The 21537-nt window shown below is 43.6% G+C and overlaps 2 protein-coding genes across 3 annotated transcripts; both read right to left on the reverse strand.

The window, feature by feature from the left end:
* Positions 1 to 1173: 1173 nt before the first annotated feature.
* On the reverse strand, positions 1174 to 5907 carry foxf2a (forkhead box F2a). 2 transcript variants are annotated; one of them, XM_061839491.1, is made up of 3 exons: positions 5854 to 5907; positions 2453 to 3335; positions 1174 to 1490 (listed from the first exon to the last, which is right to left on the reverse strand). In XM_061839491.1, the coding sequence occupies exons 1-3, from the start codon at positions 5854 to 5856 to the stop codon at positions 1291 to 1293; spliced, it is 1086 nt and encodes a 361-aa protein (XP_061695475.1). In that variant the 5' UTR covers positions 5857 to 5907; the 3' UTR covers positions 1174 to 1290. The 2 variants fall into 2 exon arrangements, with proteins under 2 accessions (XP_061695475.1, XP_061695474.1); XM_061839490.1 differs by lacking the exon at positions 5854 to 5907 and having other exon boundaries at positions 2453 to 3527.
* A 1247-nt stretch (positions 5908 to 7154) lies between these two features.
* On the reverse strand, positions 7155 to 8972 carry foxq1a (forkhead box Q1a). Its single transcript, XM_061839400.1, has one exon. It carries the CDS (start codon positions 8797 to 8799, stop codon positions 8065 to 8067), a length of 735 nt encoding a protein of 244 aa, XP_061695384.1. The 5' UTR covers positions 8800 to 8972; the 3' UTR covers positions 7155 to 8064.
* Positions 8973 to 21537: the final 12565 nt, after the last annotated feature.

The following is a 21537-nucleotide window of genomic DNA, read 5'->3' on the forward strand; positions in this document are numbered from 1 at the left end:
CATTTAATGAAAGGAAAAATAAACGTTTACAATACCGGACATTTTTTTTTTTTTTTATTGTCTGCGGGTTTTAAAGAAAGGAGAATGCAAAAAAAAAAGAGAGAGAGAGTGAATTAGTCCAATTAAAATAGTGGATTGATAAAAGGGCCTCATCGCTAATGAATCTCACAGTCCAGGCCGGAACAAACAAAGGAAAACAAAAATGTTCTTTGTACTAATTCGGCAACGTGAAACTAAACAAGCAGAAAAACACATTCCATTCCGGTTTGATCTGGTATGAAAAATCACTGTATGACGGTTTGTGTTATTTTTTTTTTCCTTTTTTGAGATGTGACGTTTCCTTTTTGAACACACCTCAAATCACGCAAAATGGCAACTTTCTTATACTCGATTCGCTGGCATTCAAATACCGCTAGAGGGCGGCAGAGTTAGGGAAACTACAGCATCTACCTGATGTACTCCGAAGGCTGCGAATGTTCACCCGTAACCCTAAAAGTAGACGACTTGCAAGAAAGAAACAAAATGATAAAAATGTATCATTTAAAAACGAACCCTGTACGTACCGTTAAAGTTCACTTTTAACAAGAACATTTAAGATAATCAAACAATACAAGCACAGTATAATAATAATAATAATAATAATAATGATGAAGAACATGAAATTCTACGTGTAAATAGTTTCACATTTTAATTAAAAATAATAATGACATTCAAGAGTTTAGATAAAATACATTCCTTTAATGATTACTTTCAGCAATATTAAGTGCAAGAAGTAACAAAAGTACAATTGCGTCTCAATAGATGAAGATGGTCTCAAAGTTTCAGGAGTTCAATTCAACAAAGTCATGAAAAAAAAAATGGGAAAACAATTTTCATATTCTTTCGTACAACGTCTTCGTCCAAAATCTTGTTTGGAACTGCTTTCATTTCTGCAGATTAGTACTTTCTTAATTCATGGAGACGACGGACTTGGTTAGCTGGACGAGATATAATCAGCAAAATTATACAAAGTCAACTCGTGAAACATTTCATATTTGCGCGTTTTGAATTGAACCACTGAAAGGAAACGAGCTTTCCACGATATTGAGAAGGACGCACCGATGTGTTTTTCATCAAGTTTTCTGCCGTAAAACATCACATTGCCCCCCCCCTACACCCCCCCAAAATGGCACATTAGCACTGAAGAAATATTGATGACCGATTTTTTTTTAAATCCTCTTGTAGAGATTTGATTGACTTGACACAAAAAAGGGTTTAAAAAAACGATTTTAGGCTATGAAATGTCTGCGTCTACATGACGCAAGGCTTGACGTCCTGATAGGCGCCCTGCTGATGGTGAAGCTGATGGTGCAGCTGATGATGAGGAAGGTGGTGGTGATAATAGGAGGCTCCGGTGCCCGAATGCAGAGAGGACATCCCGTTGAGGCTTAAAACCAGATCCTTCCTCTCGCACGCTGCACTGGAGTGGCCCGAGTACCGAGAGAGTCCAGCTGAACACACAACAGCACAAATAGAAAATATGACAACTTCAAATCTACTGAAGGGAAGGAAGTTTGCATGATGCTGTCAAATCCGAGACTGGACTACCAAATCATGAGTACGCAAAGATTGGATACTCGTGTGTAAACATGCAGCGAGCGCAATGCGGATTTTTGTTAGCTGTGAATCAATTCCCGAAGTTATTTGGACTTAAATCTTAAATATTTTTGTGACGATACTCTGGTAGGAACGTGGCGCCACTTTATTTCCTCGTGTTTGACAGTTTCACTTGTCATTACGTTTAAAAAAAAGAACAGATATTTTAATATATCGAACCACGTGATGAAATTTGAAATTGTTTGTGCCGGGTCGAATGTTGGTGGAAATCTTATGACGTTTTGGCAACACCATTGAAGAATTACATTTTTTTTTAATTTTTGAAACACACATGCCTTGTATTTGTACAACTATTTCATAACTCTTTGCCTTTCCATCTGTTTAAATGTTTAATTTGATGCATATACTGAAAACCGTCCACATTTACAATAAGTGGTTTGCATGAGTTGCTTTTAAAATTGCAAAAAATAATACGTGAAATTAAATTGAAAGAATAAGATGAAGGTGATTTAAACAAAAGTGTTAATAAATTGATTTTTAAAATTGTAAACATGGGGGGATTAGATAAAATAAAATAAATAATAAGACCAACATGGGTTTTAAAAAAATCTGTTGAAGCGTATTGAGGACGAATTGCTTTTTTAAAAATCAAAAGGCTGCAGAAAAAGTATACATATTGTCATATTAATTTATCTTGCAACTACACTGGGCAAAAAAAAAATATACACTTAGATTATTCCAAATTGTTTTTCTTTTCCGTGTTGATTTCATCATCATATTGTTCTTCTTTTTAAATTGAATTGGATTTTGGAACGACACAGAATGACGCAGCATGGCTCGACCGAATGTCGCGTACCTGGAATGTCCGCAGAATCTCGTCCGTTGTGATGCAGATAACTTTGATCCAAAGAGTAAGACGGCACCCCGTGCGTGTGCAGCGCACCGTGCGCCCCGCCGGTGCCGGCGTTGGACGCCAGATTCTGGGGTTTCAGATACGGAGATACGGCCGATGAGCTCCAGTGGGGGGGGCCGTTGCCGTAAGGGCTTTGACAGTCCAGGGAGCCCACCATGGCCGGGGAGGGCTGCAGCGAGGCCCCGCCGCCGACGCCGTCCGGGTTGCAGATATAGTCCGCGTTGGGGGTCCCGGCCACGTACGACGAGCCGGACCCGGGGGACACGTGATGCCCCCCCGGGACCCCCTCGAACCCCCCGTGAGGCATCGCGTTGAAGTCCAAATTGTAGCCGTTGTGGCACACCAACGGGCCCGACGCGGCCTGGAAGTCGAAGCCGATGCCGTTCATCATCCTGTACATGGGTTTGAAGCTTTGGCATTTTCTCCGGAAGCCTCGAGGTCTGCGTCGGAAGGAGCCCTCCTCGAACATGAACTCGCTGCCCGGGTCGATGGTCCAATAGTGGCCCTTGCCGGGCCTGCCGAGGCCCTTGGGCAACTTGATGAAACACTCGTTGAGCGACAGGTTGTGTCTGACCGAGTTCTTCCATCCCTGGTAGGAGCCTCGGAAGAAGGTGAAGCGAGCCTGCAGGAACTGGTAGATCTCGCTCAGGGTGAGCCGCTTGCTGGGCGAGCTCTGGATGGCCATGACGATCAGGGCGATGTACGAGTAGGGGGGCTTCTCCGGGCGCCGCAAGCCCGAGTTGCCGCGTTTGCCCTTTGCGGCCGCGTCGTGCGGGGCGGACCCGGGTATGGAACGTGCCACGCTCGGATCCAAGTGTCCGGGGGGCTTGGTCGTCATGGTTAAAAAAAAAAAAAAAAAAAACACGTCCCCTTAATACAAAACACGAATAAATTCAGTCTGATGAAGGAGAACCTCCAGCCTGGCCTCCTCTTCCTCGCCTCGGTCCATTGCAAAGAGCAGCAAAGCCTCTGGACTTTACTCAAACATCAGCCAGAAACGCAGTCGACCACCTATGGCTTCCCCAAATCTGTCTCTGCCCCTCCAACCCGCCGCAAGCCCTCCAAGAAATCCTCTGGAGCTCAACTCCCTCCCATCTGGACAGGATCCAGACTAGAAGCCGGACACAAGGCAGTGGAGTGGAAGGCAACCCCCAACACACGCACACACTCGTACTCTTCCCGTCCTCCACTCCCCTCACCCCTTCATTTGTGACAAAAAAAAAAGATACTTTGCATGCAAGATGGATGCCAGATCTGAGCATTGTTCTGAACAAAGAGCGCACAACAAAAGTTCAATCTCAGTTGAAGTGCCAAACATTTTTTTTTTTGGGGGGGGGGGGGGGGGGAATCTGATCAATTTTTTGCACTATGCAAATTAAAAACTATTTTCCAACTTGCTTTTCTTTGGCAACTGTTTTGTTTACTTTTAAGAAATGACACAATTACACAAAATGACTTGAAGATGCTGGAGTTTTGCTGACTGACTGGCTGAATTGTGTCAGATTTCTTTATTTCATACAAAGAGTACAAAGTCAGGACCTCATCACATTTTTGTAAATATTTGATTATACTTTGCCACAATGCAAAAAGAGCGCTTGTGTAAGATTGTAAATTTATTGCCCTGCCCAAGACGACAGCCGCTGTGGCTAAAAGAAAGTGGATGGTTTGGCCGAGCATGTCTCCAGACCTAAACCCAATTGAGCATCGAAGACTGGGAGAGCCTTTCAGCTGCGATGTGTTAAGTTGGGGAAAAAAATGGCGGCCGCACAAAAATATTGACACCCGGGAGTCCAGTTAGGAAATTTTCACTCACTTTTGTTGCCAGCGATTGAGACATTAATGGGTGTGTCAGTGAATCCCAATAGGCAGGTAAAGAATAATAATAATATTTTTTGGGCATTGCCCACCAAGAATAGCAAAGTCATTAAGGTTTCACCCTGAAAGAAGATTTTTTTTTTTTTTAATCGGAGTTGTGTTAAGATTGAATGTGGCCCAATAAAAGATTCCTAAAAAAAAGGGAGGGAGGGGGGTAACAATCTTAAATATTAAATGTGTTCAATGTTTAGAATGAAATATCTTAAGGTGGGTGGGAAAAGCTGATGACTCCCGATTGCGTGTTTCTGATCTTTGTCGTGAATTCAATTGTACCGTTGAAGAGGATTTGCAAATTATTGTCTTCAATTTTTATTCAAGTTTTAATAGGCGTTTGTTGCTCAGTTTGTAAAAATAGCCACAAAAAAAAAATCAGATATTTTGTCATCAAATTTCTCTCAGCCGTAGTCTCAAGTGTGACATATTTTCTCAAATACGGCCTCGCAGCGCCACCTTGTGGTGGTGCAAACCGACAGCAATTGTACCCATCAATCAATCCACCAATTTTCTGAGCCACTTATCCTCATGAGGGTCGGGGAAGTGCCGGAGCCAATCCCAGCTGTCACACAGGCAGGGGGCGGGGTACACGCTCAACTAGTTGCCAGCCAATCGCAGTAGACTTTTACAGATGGTTTTTTTTTTTTTTTTAAATCTTCTCCAGCTTTCTAAAAGTCAACACTTCTCCACAGTAACTATTCTGAGAGCGATTCGAGCGAGGCGTGGCCCACATCAGCCAGTGCTTGTCGACAGGAGATCATTGTAACCCTTTTGTTTTCTGCTCTTCAGAACAGTTTTAAGACACACCTCCTAATCTCGCCTCAATGATCGAACTCCGGGCTGGCCAACATCTGATTTAGATTAGCGCTCGGAGAATATGTCGCCCGCCTTACTTTCCTCCTCTCTGTCCTGTTAATGTTTACATTATTTTCAATCAAAATATTCAAACATAATTGTGCGTGATGTATTAGTTTCAGCACTCCTGTTTGTTCTTGGGTTGTAGACAAAGGTCAGGCGGCCTTTTGTGACTAATTTATGCAGAAATTTAAGGGTTCATATACTTTTCTTCCTATTGTATGTGTTTGTATGCATGTAGATATAGAGTATGCGTGTGACCCAAATTCTTGGTAACGGTCTGTTCATGGAAAAAAATCAACTCATCAGTAATATTACATGAAACTGACAAAAGTAACGCGTGAAAAAAAGTACGTACCACCAATGATTAACGAAGCGGGCTGGACAATCAGTGCAACCCTCCGTGCGCAAAAATGGAGGAAGCTCGTAGGCGTCGACCACGTGAGTGCTTTCCTCTGCCTGCCATTGGCCGGAATGCGAAACATTCCGTGCACAGAACAGTGGCCGGTCGCAGTGAAGTTCATTTTTGACGCAAAATACTTCAAAGGTCAGTTCACCGGTATTGAAACAAATGAGTTCCGTTCATATTTTTAGAACTTCAAATTTCAATCAGAGCTCACCATTCCTTTTTCCTGTTTTTTTCCCCCTCAAATCCGCTGCCAAGGGGCTATCCGTCCATCTATTTTCTTTGCCGCTTATCCTCACAAGGGTCGCGGGGAGTGCCGGGGCCTATCAGCTGTCAACGGGCAGGAGGCGCGGTACACCCTGACCTGGTTGTCAGCCAATCGCAGAGCACATCGAGACAAACAGCTGCACTTACAATCACACCTAGGGGCAATTTAGAGTGTCCAGCCCACTTATGGGGGATGTGGGAGGCACGGAGAGAACATGCAAATTCCACACAGGCGGGTCTGGGATTGAACCCGGGACCTCAGAACTGTGACGCCGATGCTTTACCATCTGATCCACTGTTCCACAGTGTCCCTAGTAATTAATTTAGTTATGTTTATGTGCTGTATTCCAAAAGAAACCAGCAAAGGACTCATTTGTTCCCATGTCGGGAGTGTCCCTGAACGCATCTGGCATTCCCACGCAGCCAAAACATGGCTGCCGTCATGGCGGCTCGCCGAATGTAGCGTTTATCCGCCGACATTCAAAGGTGCAAAAAAGCGTTCACTGACATCTTCTCAGTTGCGTTGGCCTTCTCACAAAATATGAACGAGTTCATGATGAGTGGGTGTCTTATTATCGTAAATTTGCAATTTTGTAAACTCAAGACAAAGATTTCACGCCACAGGCGAGGAAGCAATGAATTGATGTAAGCCACAGGTGTCAAACTCAAAGCCCGTGGGCCAGATCCGGCCCGCCCCATGATTTTATGTGGCCCCCCAAAGGCAAATCACGTGTGTCAACATCCACAATTTTCCTTCAACTCTGGACCAACATTCCAAATTGTCACATCATAAATGATAATGTTGAAATAATGGAAGAAATTTTGTGTTACCAAACATCAACAATAGTTGGAAAATCCATTACCCTTGATTTCCGATTCCAAAACTAATTCCTAAATTTCATGTGCAATCATGATGAGGCGGTTAAAGAGTTTTATGGTTTCATAGCCATAAATGCTCTCAGAGGAAATCCGTAACTGCAATGTGGCCCTCCACAAAAATGAGGTTAACACCCCTGATGTAAACTATTGCTCCAGTGGAACTTCCTCAAAGTTATTTCAAGGGCCGCTCCGCAACACCCACCAGGCATGCATATAAACAAACATGTCATTGCTATCTAAGTCACCATAATTAATAAAGAGGTTAATCAGTCCAATGGCCTGAAACCATGAAATCATTTACAGACCACACAGATAGAGATTCTCTTTCGTTTTTCTTTTTTTTTTTTAATTGAAGCAATTATCGTCAGGGGTTAGTTTAATGTTTGACATCGCCAAAGACATTTTCTTTTGCTTATATTTCATGTTTCCTTCTTTAATGGGGGCATTGGCTATTCCTAAAATAAACCTGATGATATGTTTTTAATATCCTGTGGACGCACTGTGTACACATCGGTCTTATTTAAGGTCCGTTTCACCCACAGCTGTTCAAACTGTGTAAGAACAGAACTGAAATATCAACATTTTCATTTGGATGACATACAGATTACTACATCATACAATGTTATGATCTTTAAAGTGCAATTGGGGCCTTAATTTGGATGCTTTTCATCAAGTGCATTGATCTTGTGTATGGAATATGAAATACAAATAAACTTGCTTTCCTTAAAATCAAACAGAACCATACTTGTATTAGTGCGAGAGCCAAATATCGATCAGAAGTTGCCCTGAAACCGGGACTTACCAATAAGTCACTTGCAGTCCACGCAGATGTGTTTTTTTTTTTTTTTAATTTAAGAGACATGAAAAGTTTAAAAAGGTAACAACAAATGCACAATCAAAACAATGAGAAACTATGACACAATAAACAAAATAAAAAATAAGGGAGGAGGGGGGGCACACGGGATTATAAAGTTTCACGTTTTAAAATGACTTTTTTTTCTCACAAATATGATATATTGACACCAAACAATGTGTCTTTGTTCCTCTATCGGTGCCAGCAACGTATCGTGACAGGCAGAACAATTCCATGCTCTTCCACTAGATGGCAGAAGGTACAATTAAGGCCGTCTGCGGCCGTTGACACAACAAATTCCAAAATGACATGTTCAACCGAGCAGGCCACACTGAATAAAAAGTCATTTTGGTACCCAGTTTTTTTTTTTTTTTTTTTTGTTCAAAGTCACTTGAATGATGTTTGGGGAAAACACGTCGGAGCCGCTCACAAAGTCTGTAAGAGAAGGCCGCAGTCGGGCGCATGCGCAGCTGTGAGCTCCAAGAGGCGGCTCGGGTGGATGTAAAGCGAGTCGAAACGCGGCGGCGGCGTCATGACGACGGCGTAGCGCCCGACGCCATCGGGGTCCCGCGTGAAGGGCTTGCTGAGGATGCTGTCTATTGTGAAGGAGCTTGTGAACTTGGCGGCGGCGGCGGCGACCGGCTGCGCGTCCTCGGGGCTCCCTTGCGCCTCCTCGCCCCGCCGCTTGCCGAGCCGAATGCTGAGGCGCTTGCGCCTGCGCCTGAAAACGCCGTCGGCGAAGGTGTACTCGCTGTGCGGGTTGAGCATCCAGAAGTTGTCCTTCCCCCACGGCCGCGAAGGGTCCCGCAGCACTTTGTGGAAGCAGTCGTTGAGCGACAGGTTGTGGCGCACCGAGTTCCGCCAGCCCGTGTAGCTGCCGCGGAAGAACGGGAACTTGTTCATGAGGTACTCGTTGATCTCGGCCAAAGTCAGGCGTCCGCACGGCGAGTCCCGTATGGCCATGGCGATGAGGGCGATGTAGGAGAAGGGCGGCTTGGGTCTGCGGGTGTACGGCTTGGACTTGCCGGCGAGTGGGCTGTGCGCCGCGCAGTCGCCGTCCGAGCCCAGCTCCTCGCACTCCCCGGGTTCTGTCGGCCCGGTGGCGGCGGTCTCATCGAGGTTCGTGCTGTGGTGGTTCCCGCACACAATCTCCAGCTTCATGCTTCCCTCTTTTTTAATTTTTTTTTTCTTTCAAATGTTGCTTTGAGAAAACGGGGACGCGCTCCGTGCGTGGAAAAAGTGCCGGCACCACCTGTACGATTCCACTTCTCACCTACAACCTGTTTGAGCAACACTTTATAGCTTACCTCGGGGACAACCCCATGGGGCGGGACTTGTGATTCCCGACTTTATTTAAGCCAAGGTACATTTTGCGTTCCATGAAAAAAAACAATCTAAAAAAATAAACAAAAATAAGTCACCAAAAAGTGAATGCACAGGTTAATTGTGTACAATTCATTGTTGTTCTGCCTCTCACCAGACGTCAATGGTGTGGATAGATGAACAAAGATAAATTATTTGCATCAATAACAATTTCCATGGGCATTCTGATTCCAATTATACATTTCATTTCCAGAAAACTCACACATCTGGTTAATAATACGCGGCAGGGGCGTTTCTCGACTCCCTTGGGGCACCAGGCAGGAGAAGTAATCATTTTTCCTGCCTCACCTGCATAAATATGATGCGCTACTACAGTCGGTGCAAGCAGGTGGCGTCTGCTTCCAAAACGAGGAATCCTTTTTGCCCACAGCGCTTCAACTTGCTGTTGACTCTTCAATTGTTTAGCACACGTGGAAACCACTGTTGTGTTTGTCTCGTTGGTACCTTGCGCCTCCCCCCACCCACGTGCCAGGATATGGAACAATAGTGATTTATTCTGCCTTTGACTGTTTGGGCTTATTTTGGAAAAAGGGAGCGTCACCCTGTGAAATGGTCCTCCGAGAAACAAAACAAGATGACATCACACGAGTGGAGTGTCCGCGCTTATTTCAAGAGGTATTATCGGCCTACCGAAGCCGTCGTGCCTTTCACCGTCCAAAACTGTGTAACATTTTAACCAAGTCTTGAAAAGCGAGAGACTCCACACGACAAGATCGGCAGTTACTGCTTTTATAGTGGCTTTGCTTACTACAAATGGCCAACAAAGCGCAGCACATCCAATGGCAGTTGCAGTACCGAGCCCTAACAGTGTGAGGCAGCATAGCGCCAACAGGGCATTGAAACTACCAAAAAATATGAAGGTTCATTGGGTTATGATGAAAAATCCCAAATTATTGTGACCCTCTAAAAAACGTTCATAACCGTCTCATTTATGTTTCTCTGCAATTTACCAAGACGAGAGTTTTGGCATGACGTTGTGGCATCTCGGGGCATTTAGGTGACCACAAAAACTGCAAATAGGTGAGTTTTTACTCAAACAAGAGTGGTTGGGTTTAAGAAAAAAGTGAGAAGCAAATGTGGAATAGGCGGGGAACTCCAACGCTTTAGGAGAGGGCTCGGCTTATTTTAGCTCGTCTGCCAACTACACGGCGGTGGCAAACTCTTTGTCATTTTTACTGTGGGGAAGTATTTGTAAGACATGTTATACAAACGTAACACAACCAGTTTCTCCTCCAGTGCGGCCGACAACAGCGCCATCTTCAGGAAGAGTCATAATTGGCTCTCATTCCATTTCACACCTCAATCACCACACAAAACTCATGATTGACCAGGTACACAACAATTTGCAGTCATAAAACGGCGAACAAATTCAACATTGTCAGAATTTATTGACTGTCCACACTATCATACACGATATACAGTAAAGCCTCAGTCCTCGAACGTCCGCGTTTTCGAACAAATTCGGTATTCGAATGAAAATTTCGAGATTTATTTTGTGCTTCTGTTTTCGAACGAAAATCGGTACTCGAACGCCTCAGAAAAAAACCTGAAAATAACATATTGCGCGCGGCGCAAGCTGCTGACCCACCCACGACGCGTTTTGTTATTTTCAATTGAAACGCCCTCCGAAAAAAAAAAAAAACACGGAAATGACATAACGCCCAACCAGCGCACTTTTGTTATTCTGTATAACGCATCCTCTGTACACAAACGTGTCCCGGTCGTTGTTTTTCTTCTTATGGGGGACTACCGTATTAACAACTAATCATGACTCCAAAGAAGCCAAGTTGGTTGTTTAAAGCTATTCTGCTCTTTTGCTAATAAAAAAAGTTTACAAGACTAGGGGCCGAATCGCTACAGATATGTCGATGCACTCCCAGCCTAGCGTACTCAACTAATAAAGCATACATTTTAAGCAAAAACTAAATATATGTCTTAAATAATTTTATTATATAAAGTATTTAAACTATACATGCATTTCTACTATGCAGTTTATTATCAGGAAAAGCTAAAAAATGCTTTAAATAGCCTAATGTTCTTTAGCTTGGAACGCATCATTTCTTTTTCCATTCATTGTAATGGGAAACATCGATTCCGTTTTTGAACGAATCACTTCTCGAACCGTTTTCTGGAACGGATTATGGCCGACGCTGACCCAATACAAGAGATGTATCAGACATTTTTGCTTTCGAAATGATAATGCTTAATATTGACAAAGTCAGACGATGTTGATTATTGTGTTTGGAGTTTGCAGCTTTGTAAAAACTGCAACGCATCACAGTCAAAGCTCCTTTTAGTGTTTTGGGCTCTCAATTAGCTACATGATAGTCAAAATATGAATCCTACACAATAATAAAACTGCAATGGGTGCATCTTTGTTCATTTCATTTCTTTCTTTGTCCATGATTTTTTTTTAAACAAAAATATAATAATATTACAAGCAGGTGTATTTTTTTTAAGAATAAAGGTGTCTTTTCCAGAAGTGACATAATAATAGGAGATTGAGGTTTTATTTTTTAAATTTAAAAAAATGGCTTTCTTTCCTGGTGAAAGTGACTTATTGTCACTTTACAACTTTTTCTTGAAATCGGGATAACTTTTAATTCCAGTAGCATAAAAGTGTACACATAGTACTTACTGTATGTTTAATTGGTGTGAGGATTATGAAGGGATGCTTGCAAAAAAAAAAAAAAACCCTCGAGAATCTGTGAGTTATACTATATTTGAGTCTTTGCCCTGACGTTTTAAGTCATGAACCTCTTCAACATCATGACTAAGTTGACGCACCCAACCTAACCACAAGAGATATGATCAAAAGGAATAAAAAAAATAAATTGGGTTAAAAAAAAATAACATGAATATCTTGCACCCATTTGGCCCTGCGATTTTATTTGTTTGCTTGTTCAGGTCACAGTTTCCTGTCTCGATTTTGGGCAAGGTCCAAATGTCAGGCAAATTAATAATTCATCTTTACTGCCAGCTAAAGTGCTGCTCACACCTGAACCAAAACCACTTAATTATCATCAGCCATTAAACTAATCACTCACTTAGATGTCTGCACATTTGCAAGTGGTATTCTTGTGTAATTTAATTGTGGACTACCTCAACTCCTTGGAGGAACATAAATTATGGAAACGCCTGTACCTTGACTCTCCAAACATTTGAAGCATCTATGAACGTACATACGGTACAGTACTTACTGCAAAACCAAGTGCAGTTTGTGCAGTTCAGCAACGTCTTTGCACAGCAGTCTAGACTTCATCCAGCTCGGAAGGTGACTGATGTCAGCCGTGACACATCAAAGGCCTCACAAACACGATTTGTAAAATAAACTTTCGCTGCGCGTACTACGGCCGTTTAAGGTGGGTTATGCTGTCCTCCTGATGGCGGCATGAAGGACAGTTTAAAGTTAACCTTTGCTCAGTCGTGTGTTTGACATCAAAACTTAATTATCTTCCGATTGCATTTTTTAACCAGTGGCACGGGTAACTTGTTACATACAGGTTTTGGATCAACATATGCTGCCATCCAAGCAAAATCTATTTTTTCGGGACGTCCCTGCTCATTTCAGCAGGACAATACCAAGCCACGTTCTGCACGTTACAACAACACGGCTTGGTAGTAAAAGAGTGCGAGCACTAGACTGGCCTGCCTGCAGTCCAGACCTGTCTCCCGCTGAAAATGTGTGCAGGCGCATTATGAATTGCAAAATACCACATCGGAGACCCCGGACTGTTGAGCAACAGAAGTTGTACATCACACAAGAAGGGACATAATTCAAGCGACGAGTCAACAATTTGTGTCCTCAGTTCCCCAAATGCTTATTGAGTTATGTGGAAAGGAAATGTGATGTAACAGCGGTAAACATGCCACTCTCCTATCTTGAGTTCATTCCTCATCTGTCCACTGACATCTGATAAGTTTATCAGTTTGAACATTAAATATCTTGTTTGTGTAGGTGTAGTCTATTCAATTAAATATAGCATAAACAATGTTCTTTTTTTTGCATTGCAATTGCATAGAGACAGGCAATGCAATATAACTCATGCCTTCACTTATTATCAAAAGATGGTAGCTAGTGATACATAACGCATTAGATTTTGGAACAAACTTGCCCAGACCGGCGCCGCTAACGTGCCAAAGCCCTGCTTATGCGTTTAAATGCACTTATAGATCAGGGCATGCCCTTTGTAATTATACAGAAAAGCATTCCGACATCGCAAAGCATTTCAGTCACGCGGACCGGAGCTGCGGATGCCGCACCGGGTCTAAAAATAACCCTGCCAAGACGTCTACCTACATCCGCGCACACCTTAGTTTGCATAAGTCGCGCTGGAGGCTTCTCGTTGTCTACACAAACAAAACAAAAGCGGTGTGCGTGTGAGGCGGCCGTTAGTCGGAGGGGTCAAGATGATTTCCAGATGATTACGCCTCCGAAAGCATAAACAGTAGCCTAGACGTCCGGGACGCTTTCAAAAGGATCAAAATAAAAACACGACTTGATGGTAATTTGAAGTGCTGCTCGTTGCTATTTTTATTCAGCCTCTAATGCCTATTTTGCGCAAACATGTCATCTATAAGTCATCGCCAGACAGTTTTAAAGTAGCCCGAAGTGTATCGCGACGCAAGTTCTTGCTTGTTCCGTGTTTTCAGTCGCACTGCATGACACCGAACGCCAACAATTCCGTTTGAGCAAACTCTGCAGGTTCAGCCGTGGCCCTCTTCACGCCAGGTGATCTATTTAAAGACGGCCGTTCCTTTATGTTGCGGGAGAAGCAGAAAGAAACGCGGCGGTGAGAGACATGCCCGTGCCTGCTTTCGGGTTTGGGGAGTTTTTATTTCGGTCTTTGACACAATTGGACTGACGAACACGCGAGAAGACAAAAATATTCAGAGCGTAAATAAAGGAGGGATCAAGCCAGTTTTTAATTTCAGAAACGACATTCAAGGAGATATACAAAGCAAACAATGTCCGCTGACTATTCCTGATGTTTTCGCGCATCTACTGCGTCACATGTATTGTGTTCCAGAATACATGTTGTGTTAATGTATTATCATTCACGTACAGTTGTCAATCAACTGCTGACAGTGTTGTTAGTGGGTTGTTTTTTTTTTTTTTTTTTTCCTACATACGATGCTGCCAACTATTCCTGCTGCTGTACACATTTTTGGTTTTTATTTTGTTATTTCTACAATTATAATAATTTTTTGGATGCATGTAGCCTGGCTTGTAATTACACGGGTTTCCTCAACTGTCACTGATAAACTGCAGCCCCACAAAAACGGTTAAAACCATGGCAGGCAGCGAGAAGACAGAAGAGGCGGCTCAACATTTCAGCCTGACAGTCCATGGCTTGCCTCCAAGTTACTCGGAGGAAGACTCTTTGGATCGGAACAAAACTGAAACAGAAATGAGGATTCACGGTGATTCCGCTCACGGCTTCGAAATATTCACTTCCTGCCGGCGTCGTTTTCGCCGACGAGGAAATTATTTTCCAAATCAACCACAATGATCAACCGACAGCCGAAAAACTGTTTATCACCTCTTCCCATCTAAGTTTTGGGTACCCAAAGAGAAACATAAAATCAAGGATGCACAATAACGGAATTCCCGCAAAGGGTGAATCATTCCATATTTGCAGTTTAACAGCTTCATCATACATGCTGCAACCTTTGCACTGAAACGCTTACATTTTCCTTTCTTTCATAAACACCTTTTATATTTCCACTGTCGTCTTCTTTTTCTTTCGGCTTGTCCCGTTAGGGGTCACCACAGTGTGTAATCTTTTTCCATCTAAGCCTCTCTCGTGCATCTTCCTCTCTAACACCCACAAGTCTTCATGTCCTCCCTCACAACATGCATCAACCTTTTCTTTGGTCTTTCGCTTGTTCTCTCTTCCTTGACAGCTCCGTCCTCAGCAATCTTCTACCAATATACTCACTCTCTCACCTCTGGACATGTCCAAACCATCGAAGTCTGCTCTCTCGAAAACATCCAACTCTGGCTGTCCTACTAATGCGCTCATTTCTAATCCTATCCAAGCTGCTCACTCCGAGCGAGAACATCAACATCTTCATTTCTGCCACCTCCAGTTCTGCTTCCTGTTTTTTCTTCAGCGCCACAGTCTCTAATCCGTCCATCATGGCCGGCCTCACCACTGTTTTATAAACTTTGCGGAGACTCTTCTGTCACATAACACACCAGACACCTTCCGCCAGCTGTTCCAACTGCGGTTGATCGGAATCATTCATTAAAAAAGTGTCACACGCTTGGGGAATCATCACACAAATGAACGTTTTCTTCCAGGTGAGTCAAAGTCCCAGTTGTGGCAGATACTGCGCCGTAGCGTGCGGGCCGTATCTGCGAGGACAATGCTTGCGTGAGGCCACGCTCGGCTGCCTGTCGCATGCGCGCTGGAGGCGTCGTTTGAAAGGCCGCATGAGGGTTCTTCGAGGCGCCGTCACTGATCAACCATCGGCGTTTCAAATCGCACCGTTTTGAGATGTTTACGACCGTGGTTTTTTTTTTTTTGTTCCTTGCTAGTATTTTCAACTGTAAGTGGATTAAAAAAGGCGGCATGTAAGTTAGCGTCAACCTTACTGTCTGGCCACATCTGAATATTTAAATAACTAAAAATACACTGGCGCAACAACACTGTTTAAAGTGAATTAATTACTTGCGCTAAATTTGAAACACACACAGATGGGAGAGTCGTGATACCTGCATGCGACCCGTCTCGCTGACCTTTTGCTAATTTGCATTGCTAATTTCAAGTCATTTTGGGAAGTTGGCGGCACCCGGGCATGGAAGTGTTTAAAAACATAAATGGAGTCGTCATGTAACTCATACACGAAGCCTTTGTTTGTCGCTGGTCCCCCACGATTCTGGCCGTTTTATCATCTGCTGTGGATTTCCCAGCCCGGTGGACTTTTTTGAGAAAATTAAAACAGTTCAAATCATGTTTGAATTTGCAGATTCATGCACCAAATTCTAGTTTAGCTTGAAATAAGTTAGACTACTAATATTATAGCCAGCGCTTCACCATTGGCTCCAAAACTCCGTCGACTTGTTCTACATGCCGTAATCCATCCCACTAAGGGAAAATATAACAAGTACTGGTGACGACGCCTCCGCTTCAGGTGCGATTTGCAGACATGATCTGACGGTTCTCCATCTCCAAGGTTTGTCAGGGTCTTATTTCACAGTGAGGAAATTATGACGCAAATTGATGACAAAGGAGAAACACCCTTGGGGGCAGCATTTGTGAAATGTTTGCTTTAGCACTTAGCCCCCCACACTGGTTTTACTGCAAAGGCATCTCCAGCTACTTGGATCACCGTTAATCACAAGGCAAACACGGTCTTGTCGTAAAGATTTCGTGTACTGCGGCACTCCGGATTTTAAGTGTCTGTTTGGTTGGCGGTCTTAGTTGCTGTAGTTACCAGGGATTTCTTTCCCGGTGGAGTCGCCACGTTTCTGTAAACACTCTGGGGCGCGATCAATGTGAAAAATGTGTACCGTTGCTAAACTGAGCTACAGCGCAGCGACTCCTTTTGTGCGATTTGGCTCTTGTTGAAAATACCTTTGTCCGTGATCACAGCGTAGCAACGGGGATCTGTGTTCTATGTCCTATAAGCAAAAAAAAAAAAAAAAAAAAGGAAAAGAAAAGTAATAATTTTGGCTTCAAACCTACATTATGTGTCTACTCAAATCCGCTGTGCTTAAATAAAGGGAATGTCTGTTTCTTATTTCTTGGTCTCTGGCACATTCCATAAACACATCTCCCAGGTGGTCTGCGAGTGTGCGCATGGGGGTGCGTTCGGGGAGGGGGTGGGGGGATCCGAAGGGCGCACGCCAAGCTATTGATGGCGGAATGCTCGCCACAGCCCGACTCGAGCTGACAGCTCAGCTAAATTACGTATATTTATTTCCAGGCCACATGCTTCCAGAGCTGTTCGCCATCCATTCTCGCAGGTGGACCGCAAGGCTGAAAACCCGGCGGTGTAACTATCGCTTGTGCGTGTGAACGGACCGTGTTTACAAAATACAGTAACGGCGACGGTATGCGCGTCGGCCATGCTGGGTGGATGTGCAATTAAAGGGAGACACATGCTACTCCCTTGTACATACAGTACACTGTGAGAAGGTGTTTTTCAGTAATCAGGCAGCACCAACATGACATTTACAATCCACGCTGCTGTCATCCATACAGTACCGCCGTTCAATCACTCACGCTGCAGTCCTCCTACTGAGTCGTCATCCTTTGTTGTTGGTTCTTTAGTGTCAAACAGTGACGTCTAAATGATATCATGTTCCTTTTACGAAATACTGCAATGCGAACACGTCAGAAGGGTAACGCACGCTCTGCGACTCGGACCTGGATTTTTTTTAAGAGACTTTTTTTTTGGTGATTCGTTTCAACTACAATGACTTGCCCTCCATGTACAGGGAGTCCTCGACCTAAGACGTTCCGGCTTTACAACGCCCGTCCCCCGTCCGCCATTTTGTCTGGCTAACTAGCGCTCGTCCGTGTTTGTGCACCGGGAGTATCTTTGCATTTTTTGCCCTTCTTTTTTGACATTATCGCCTTGAAAAAGAAAGCTGTGTCTTTTAGCAATGCTTCTCCGTGCAGCCAAAATAAAATCTATTACCATGCAAACAAAGCTCAAGACCATAGAAAGATCAGAGAAAGGAGAGACACCAACACCACCAAGGCTTTAGTCGGTCGACCCTGGTGACAGGTATTAAAGACAAAGCTCGTATTTTAGCGCACGTGAAAGGTTCCGTTCCTATATCCGATACAATGATAACAAAAACAAGGTTCTTTGATACTTGTCAAGATGGAAAGGATTCAGGACCAGGTTCCTTAGTAATAGCTAAGCACCGCCTCCCCTTCTTCTTCTCCATCCAAGTCTCATAAGTAATGCTAAGTACGCCATCTTGTTTATCCCAATGTATTTGTCTTTTATATAAAGTATTTTGGCATACATTCTGACTTTAATGGTGGAATTCGACTTAAGTCGAAATTCCACTTAAGGAACGGATCTCAGTCGTAGACCGAGGAATCCCTGTATAGTCATTAATGTAACCCGTTGTAAAATCCCCATTCATATTTTCAGCAATTCTACGTGGGGGCATTTAAAGCCCTCTACCAATAAGCCGTGTATTAAGTTGTGTTAATACGAATCTGACTTTTCAAATAAAATGAAATAAAGAAAATAAATGAATTAGTTTACTCCTTCGGTGCAAGTGCCCCAACAGCCTTTGAGCGCCCCTTGAGCAACAGTGCCAGTCGATTGAACAGACTGTAGCCCGATGGTGTAAAAGAATTATTCGAATAAACAGAGGGAATGACCCAACAGGAAGTTGGCGCAAAACAAGAGCAAAGGAGTTGTAATGCTTTGTGATCAATACAATTGCCTTGTCGAGAATCCTCTGTCTGTTTCATAATCACTGAAAATGTTTATCTGTCACATCACACAGACTACACGTCCATGTCGGCGCCATTTAATGGAATGCCACCGGTCCACATGTCTCACCGGAGCATTCATTTGTGTAATAGGCCTTGACAAAAAAAAAAAAAAAAAAAAAAAAAAAAAAAGCAGACAGACCCAAATGTCATAACTCATCTTTGGAGCGTGTGTCAGAATCACCAACTCTGCTTTCCCAGGACATAAGTATACGTGTTAAGCCATCAACAAAGTCTCCATGTCACACGGCATGATAATGAACGTCTTGATAGCTGGTGTTGATGGAAAGATGCGCCCCATGTTAAGACGGCATAAATGTGTGAATATTAAGAAAAAGTTGTTTGCTCAGACAACGAATACATACTACATTCAGCCATTCATGTGTCGGGTCGCGTGTGTATTTTCACGCTGCCGCTGCAAAGGGTCGCCCACATCGCGGTGTGTGGCATGTCTACAACAGGCGGAATGTCAACTGCACTTGAAATTGGATCTGCACCTCTTGTAAGTCCCTCGTTTCGGAGATCTAAGGGAGATTAACGGAGCCCCCGTCTGTTCGGGGGGCCGAGTTCAGCTGCGAAACTCATTCATATTCATCGATATCGTCATTATCATTCATATTTCTTTGCAGGCGTCTCTACCTTGGGGGCACAGCAACTCCTTGAGTTGTTTTTGCGTCTCGTTGCCGTGGAGCGTTTGCGCCGACTCGGGCCGTGCTTTGCAGTTTGAGGGTTCAGAAGGCTTGCGAGAACACATTCACACAATCAAGCCAGGCCCTCTGTGCCAGTTCAGGTGCGTGAGAGTCTCTGCCCCACCTCATTTCGTGACTCATTCCTCATCTATCCAGTGACATCTGATAAGGGAGCATAAAACAGTCGTCTATATAAACATTCCTGATAATGAGAGTAGAACACGAGAGGTTGTGTACGACCCAAGTCTGCGTGTGTGATTCATGCGGGCAAGGCTCCGACGCGACGACAGAATCCACTGAGCTGATATCCGACCGGTCTACAAACGAGTACAGCGGAAGCCCAAAAACAATCTGTTCCGGGACACCGGGCACACTGATTTTTTTTTTTTTTTTTTCTTTTCTGATTACGAAACATTGTTCTCGTGGTAAAATCTTTACGAACTGGAAAGTACAGGCAAAAATGTAAGTAACATTCCTATCTGTCACCTGAGTGTGAAAACATCTGATAAAAAAAAGCAGTAACAAAAAGAAAATTCATATATTTAGACGAATGTGAAGAGTTGGAGCTGCAAGCAGCAACCAACTTTTCATGTCGGCCGCCTCCCACGAAAATAGTCGACTTAACTGTTTGGATTAGGGGAGTCCTGCTTCGATTGACATGTCCACCATATTTTTCTGTCACTTGGGACCAATTTTATTTCACTCCCTTTTTGATCCATCCATCCATCCATCTATTTTCTTAGCCGCTTATCCTCACAAGGGTCATGGGAGTGCTGGAGCCTATCCAAGGTGCCAACGGGCAGGAAGCGGGGTACACACTGAACCGGTTGGCAGCCAATTGCAGGGCACATGGAGACAAACAGCTGCACTCACAAACACACCTAGGGGCAATTTAGAGGGTCCAATTAATGTTGCATGTTTTTGGGATGCGGGAGGAAACCGGAGTGCTCGGAGAAAACCCACGCAGGCACTGGGGAGAACGTGCAAAGTCCATCCTAACCCGATGAATGGCAAAGGCACAATGCAATGAGTTTTCATGAACTGCAAATTCTGCATGAATGATTAAGATGAGGTCTGGACTCTTAATAGTCTGTAATTTCCAGCATATACTCTCTGGCGTCTCTCATTCATAAACATGGTGCAAAAGCAAAAAAAGACAGAATGGATACTTTGACGCTTGCAGATGGCAAGTCTTATTAGGTACACTAAGGATTTCTTTTGTTTTGTTTTGTTTTTTTCTGTCTGGGACTTTTTGAAGAAAAAAAAAGTCTGAATTTGGAATTGGCCTTTCAAGGTTCCAATACAGCTCGTGCACGTGACGTCACCATTTTCACGGCGCCATATTGCAGGTCAAACAGAGCTGCTCGACAGTCTGGGAGACATTGAACCGGAGCAGAATATTCACAATGCCCGAGACCTGTTGTGCTGTTGGTTGTCACAACAAACCAGACAGATATTCAAAGAGATCAATCTTTCGAATACCAGCTGAAAAGACCAGAAAAAGATCAATTGATTTCGGCAATTAAACATGACGGATGGTGCCCAACCAAAATACACACACGCCTGTGTAGCAATTGCTTCATTTCAGGTAGGAATTACTCTTCTCAATATCAAATTACCAAAAAGTATTTATAATGCCAAGTTGGCTCATTCGGCAAAGGTTAACGCTCAGCCGCACACTTCCATGTTCACGAGCAATCAACCTGTCATTATGTGGGATTTATTCCTGATTGGAAACAGATCGAGCAACGAAGTATTTGTATGCGTCCAGACTTTTATACGCTTTCAAACTTTTCCGTGTAAATCCCGACGACTTAATCACCAGATCCATGTGTAGATCCAGTTGTCCAAAACAAGCGGAAGCGGGTGAACAGTCCAATTCCTCATCGGCGAAAACGTCGACTTTGGTATTAAATCTGACTTTATCTAATTTTCTCACCTACCTTCATTTATTTTCATCTTCTAAATGTCTAATGGTATCGGACAAGTCTCTGGGCGTCGCGCTATAATGCATATTTTCATGTCGTCTCCAACCAACTTAGCATTGAATAATGCTTCAGTCGATTGTTTGACCGGCAATCTGGCCAGTCACGTGACTTGGGTGACGTAGGTGCACGAGCTCTATACACTTGTATGCATGGGCCAAGCTGTTTATAGTGCAGAACAGCTGAAGTGATAGCTACAACTGCATACATTTATTACACGTGTGGGATTTTCAATCTGTGTGCTTCTGGATCAAAAGAGAGGCCAAGTTTTATTCATGCATTATTTGTTTTTTCTATTTATTTTCATTTAGCCTTCAGTTGAGCCTTTTAAATTTCATCGTACGTTACATTGACAGCGAAGCGGTTCCAGCG

Source organism: Syngnathoides biaculeatus, chromosome 13, assembly GCF_019802595.1.
Source record: "Syngnathoides biaculeatus isolate LvHL_M chromosome 13, ASM1980259v1, whole genome shotgun sequence".
NCBI classification, from domain to species: Eukaryota; Metazoa; Chordata; class Actinopteri; order Syngnathiformes; family Syngnathidae; genus Syngnathoides; species Syngnathoides biaculeatus.

What these genes read in the sequence shown, in the direction of transcription:
- foxq1a (XM_061839400.1), bottom strand. Translation starts at nt 8,799, where the DNA reads ATGAAGCTGGAGATTGTGTGCGGGAACCACCACAGCACGAACCTCGAT.
- foxf2a (XM_061839490.1), bottom strand. Translation starts at nt 3,347, where the DNA reads ATGACGACCAAGCCCCCCGGACACTTGGATCCGAGCGTGGCACGTTCC. An exon ending in AGATTCTGCGGACATTCCAG is followed by an intron (nt 1,491 to 2,452) that starts GTACGCGACATT and finishes TTGTGTGTTCAG; the next exon opens with CTGGACTCTCTCGGTACTCG.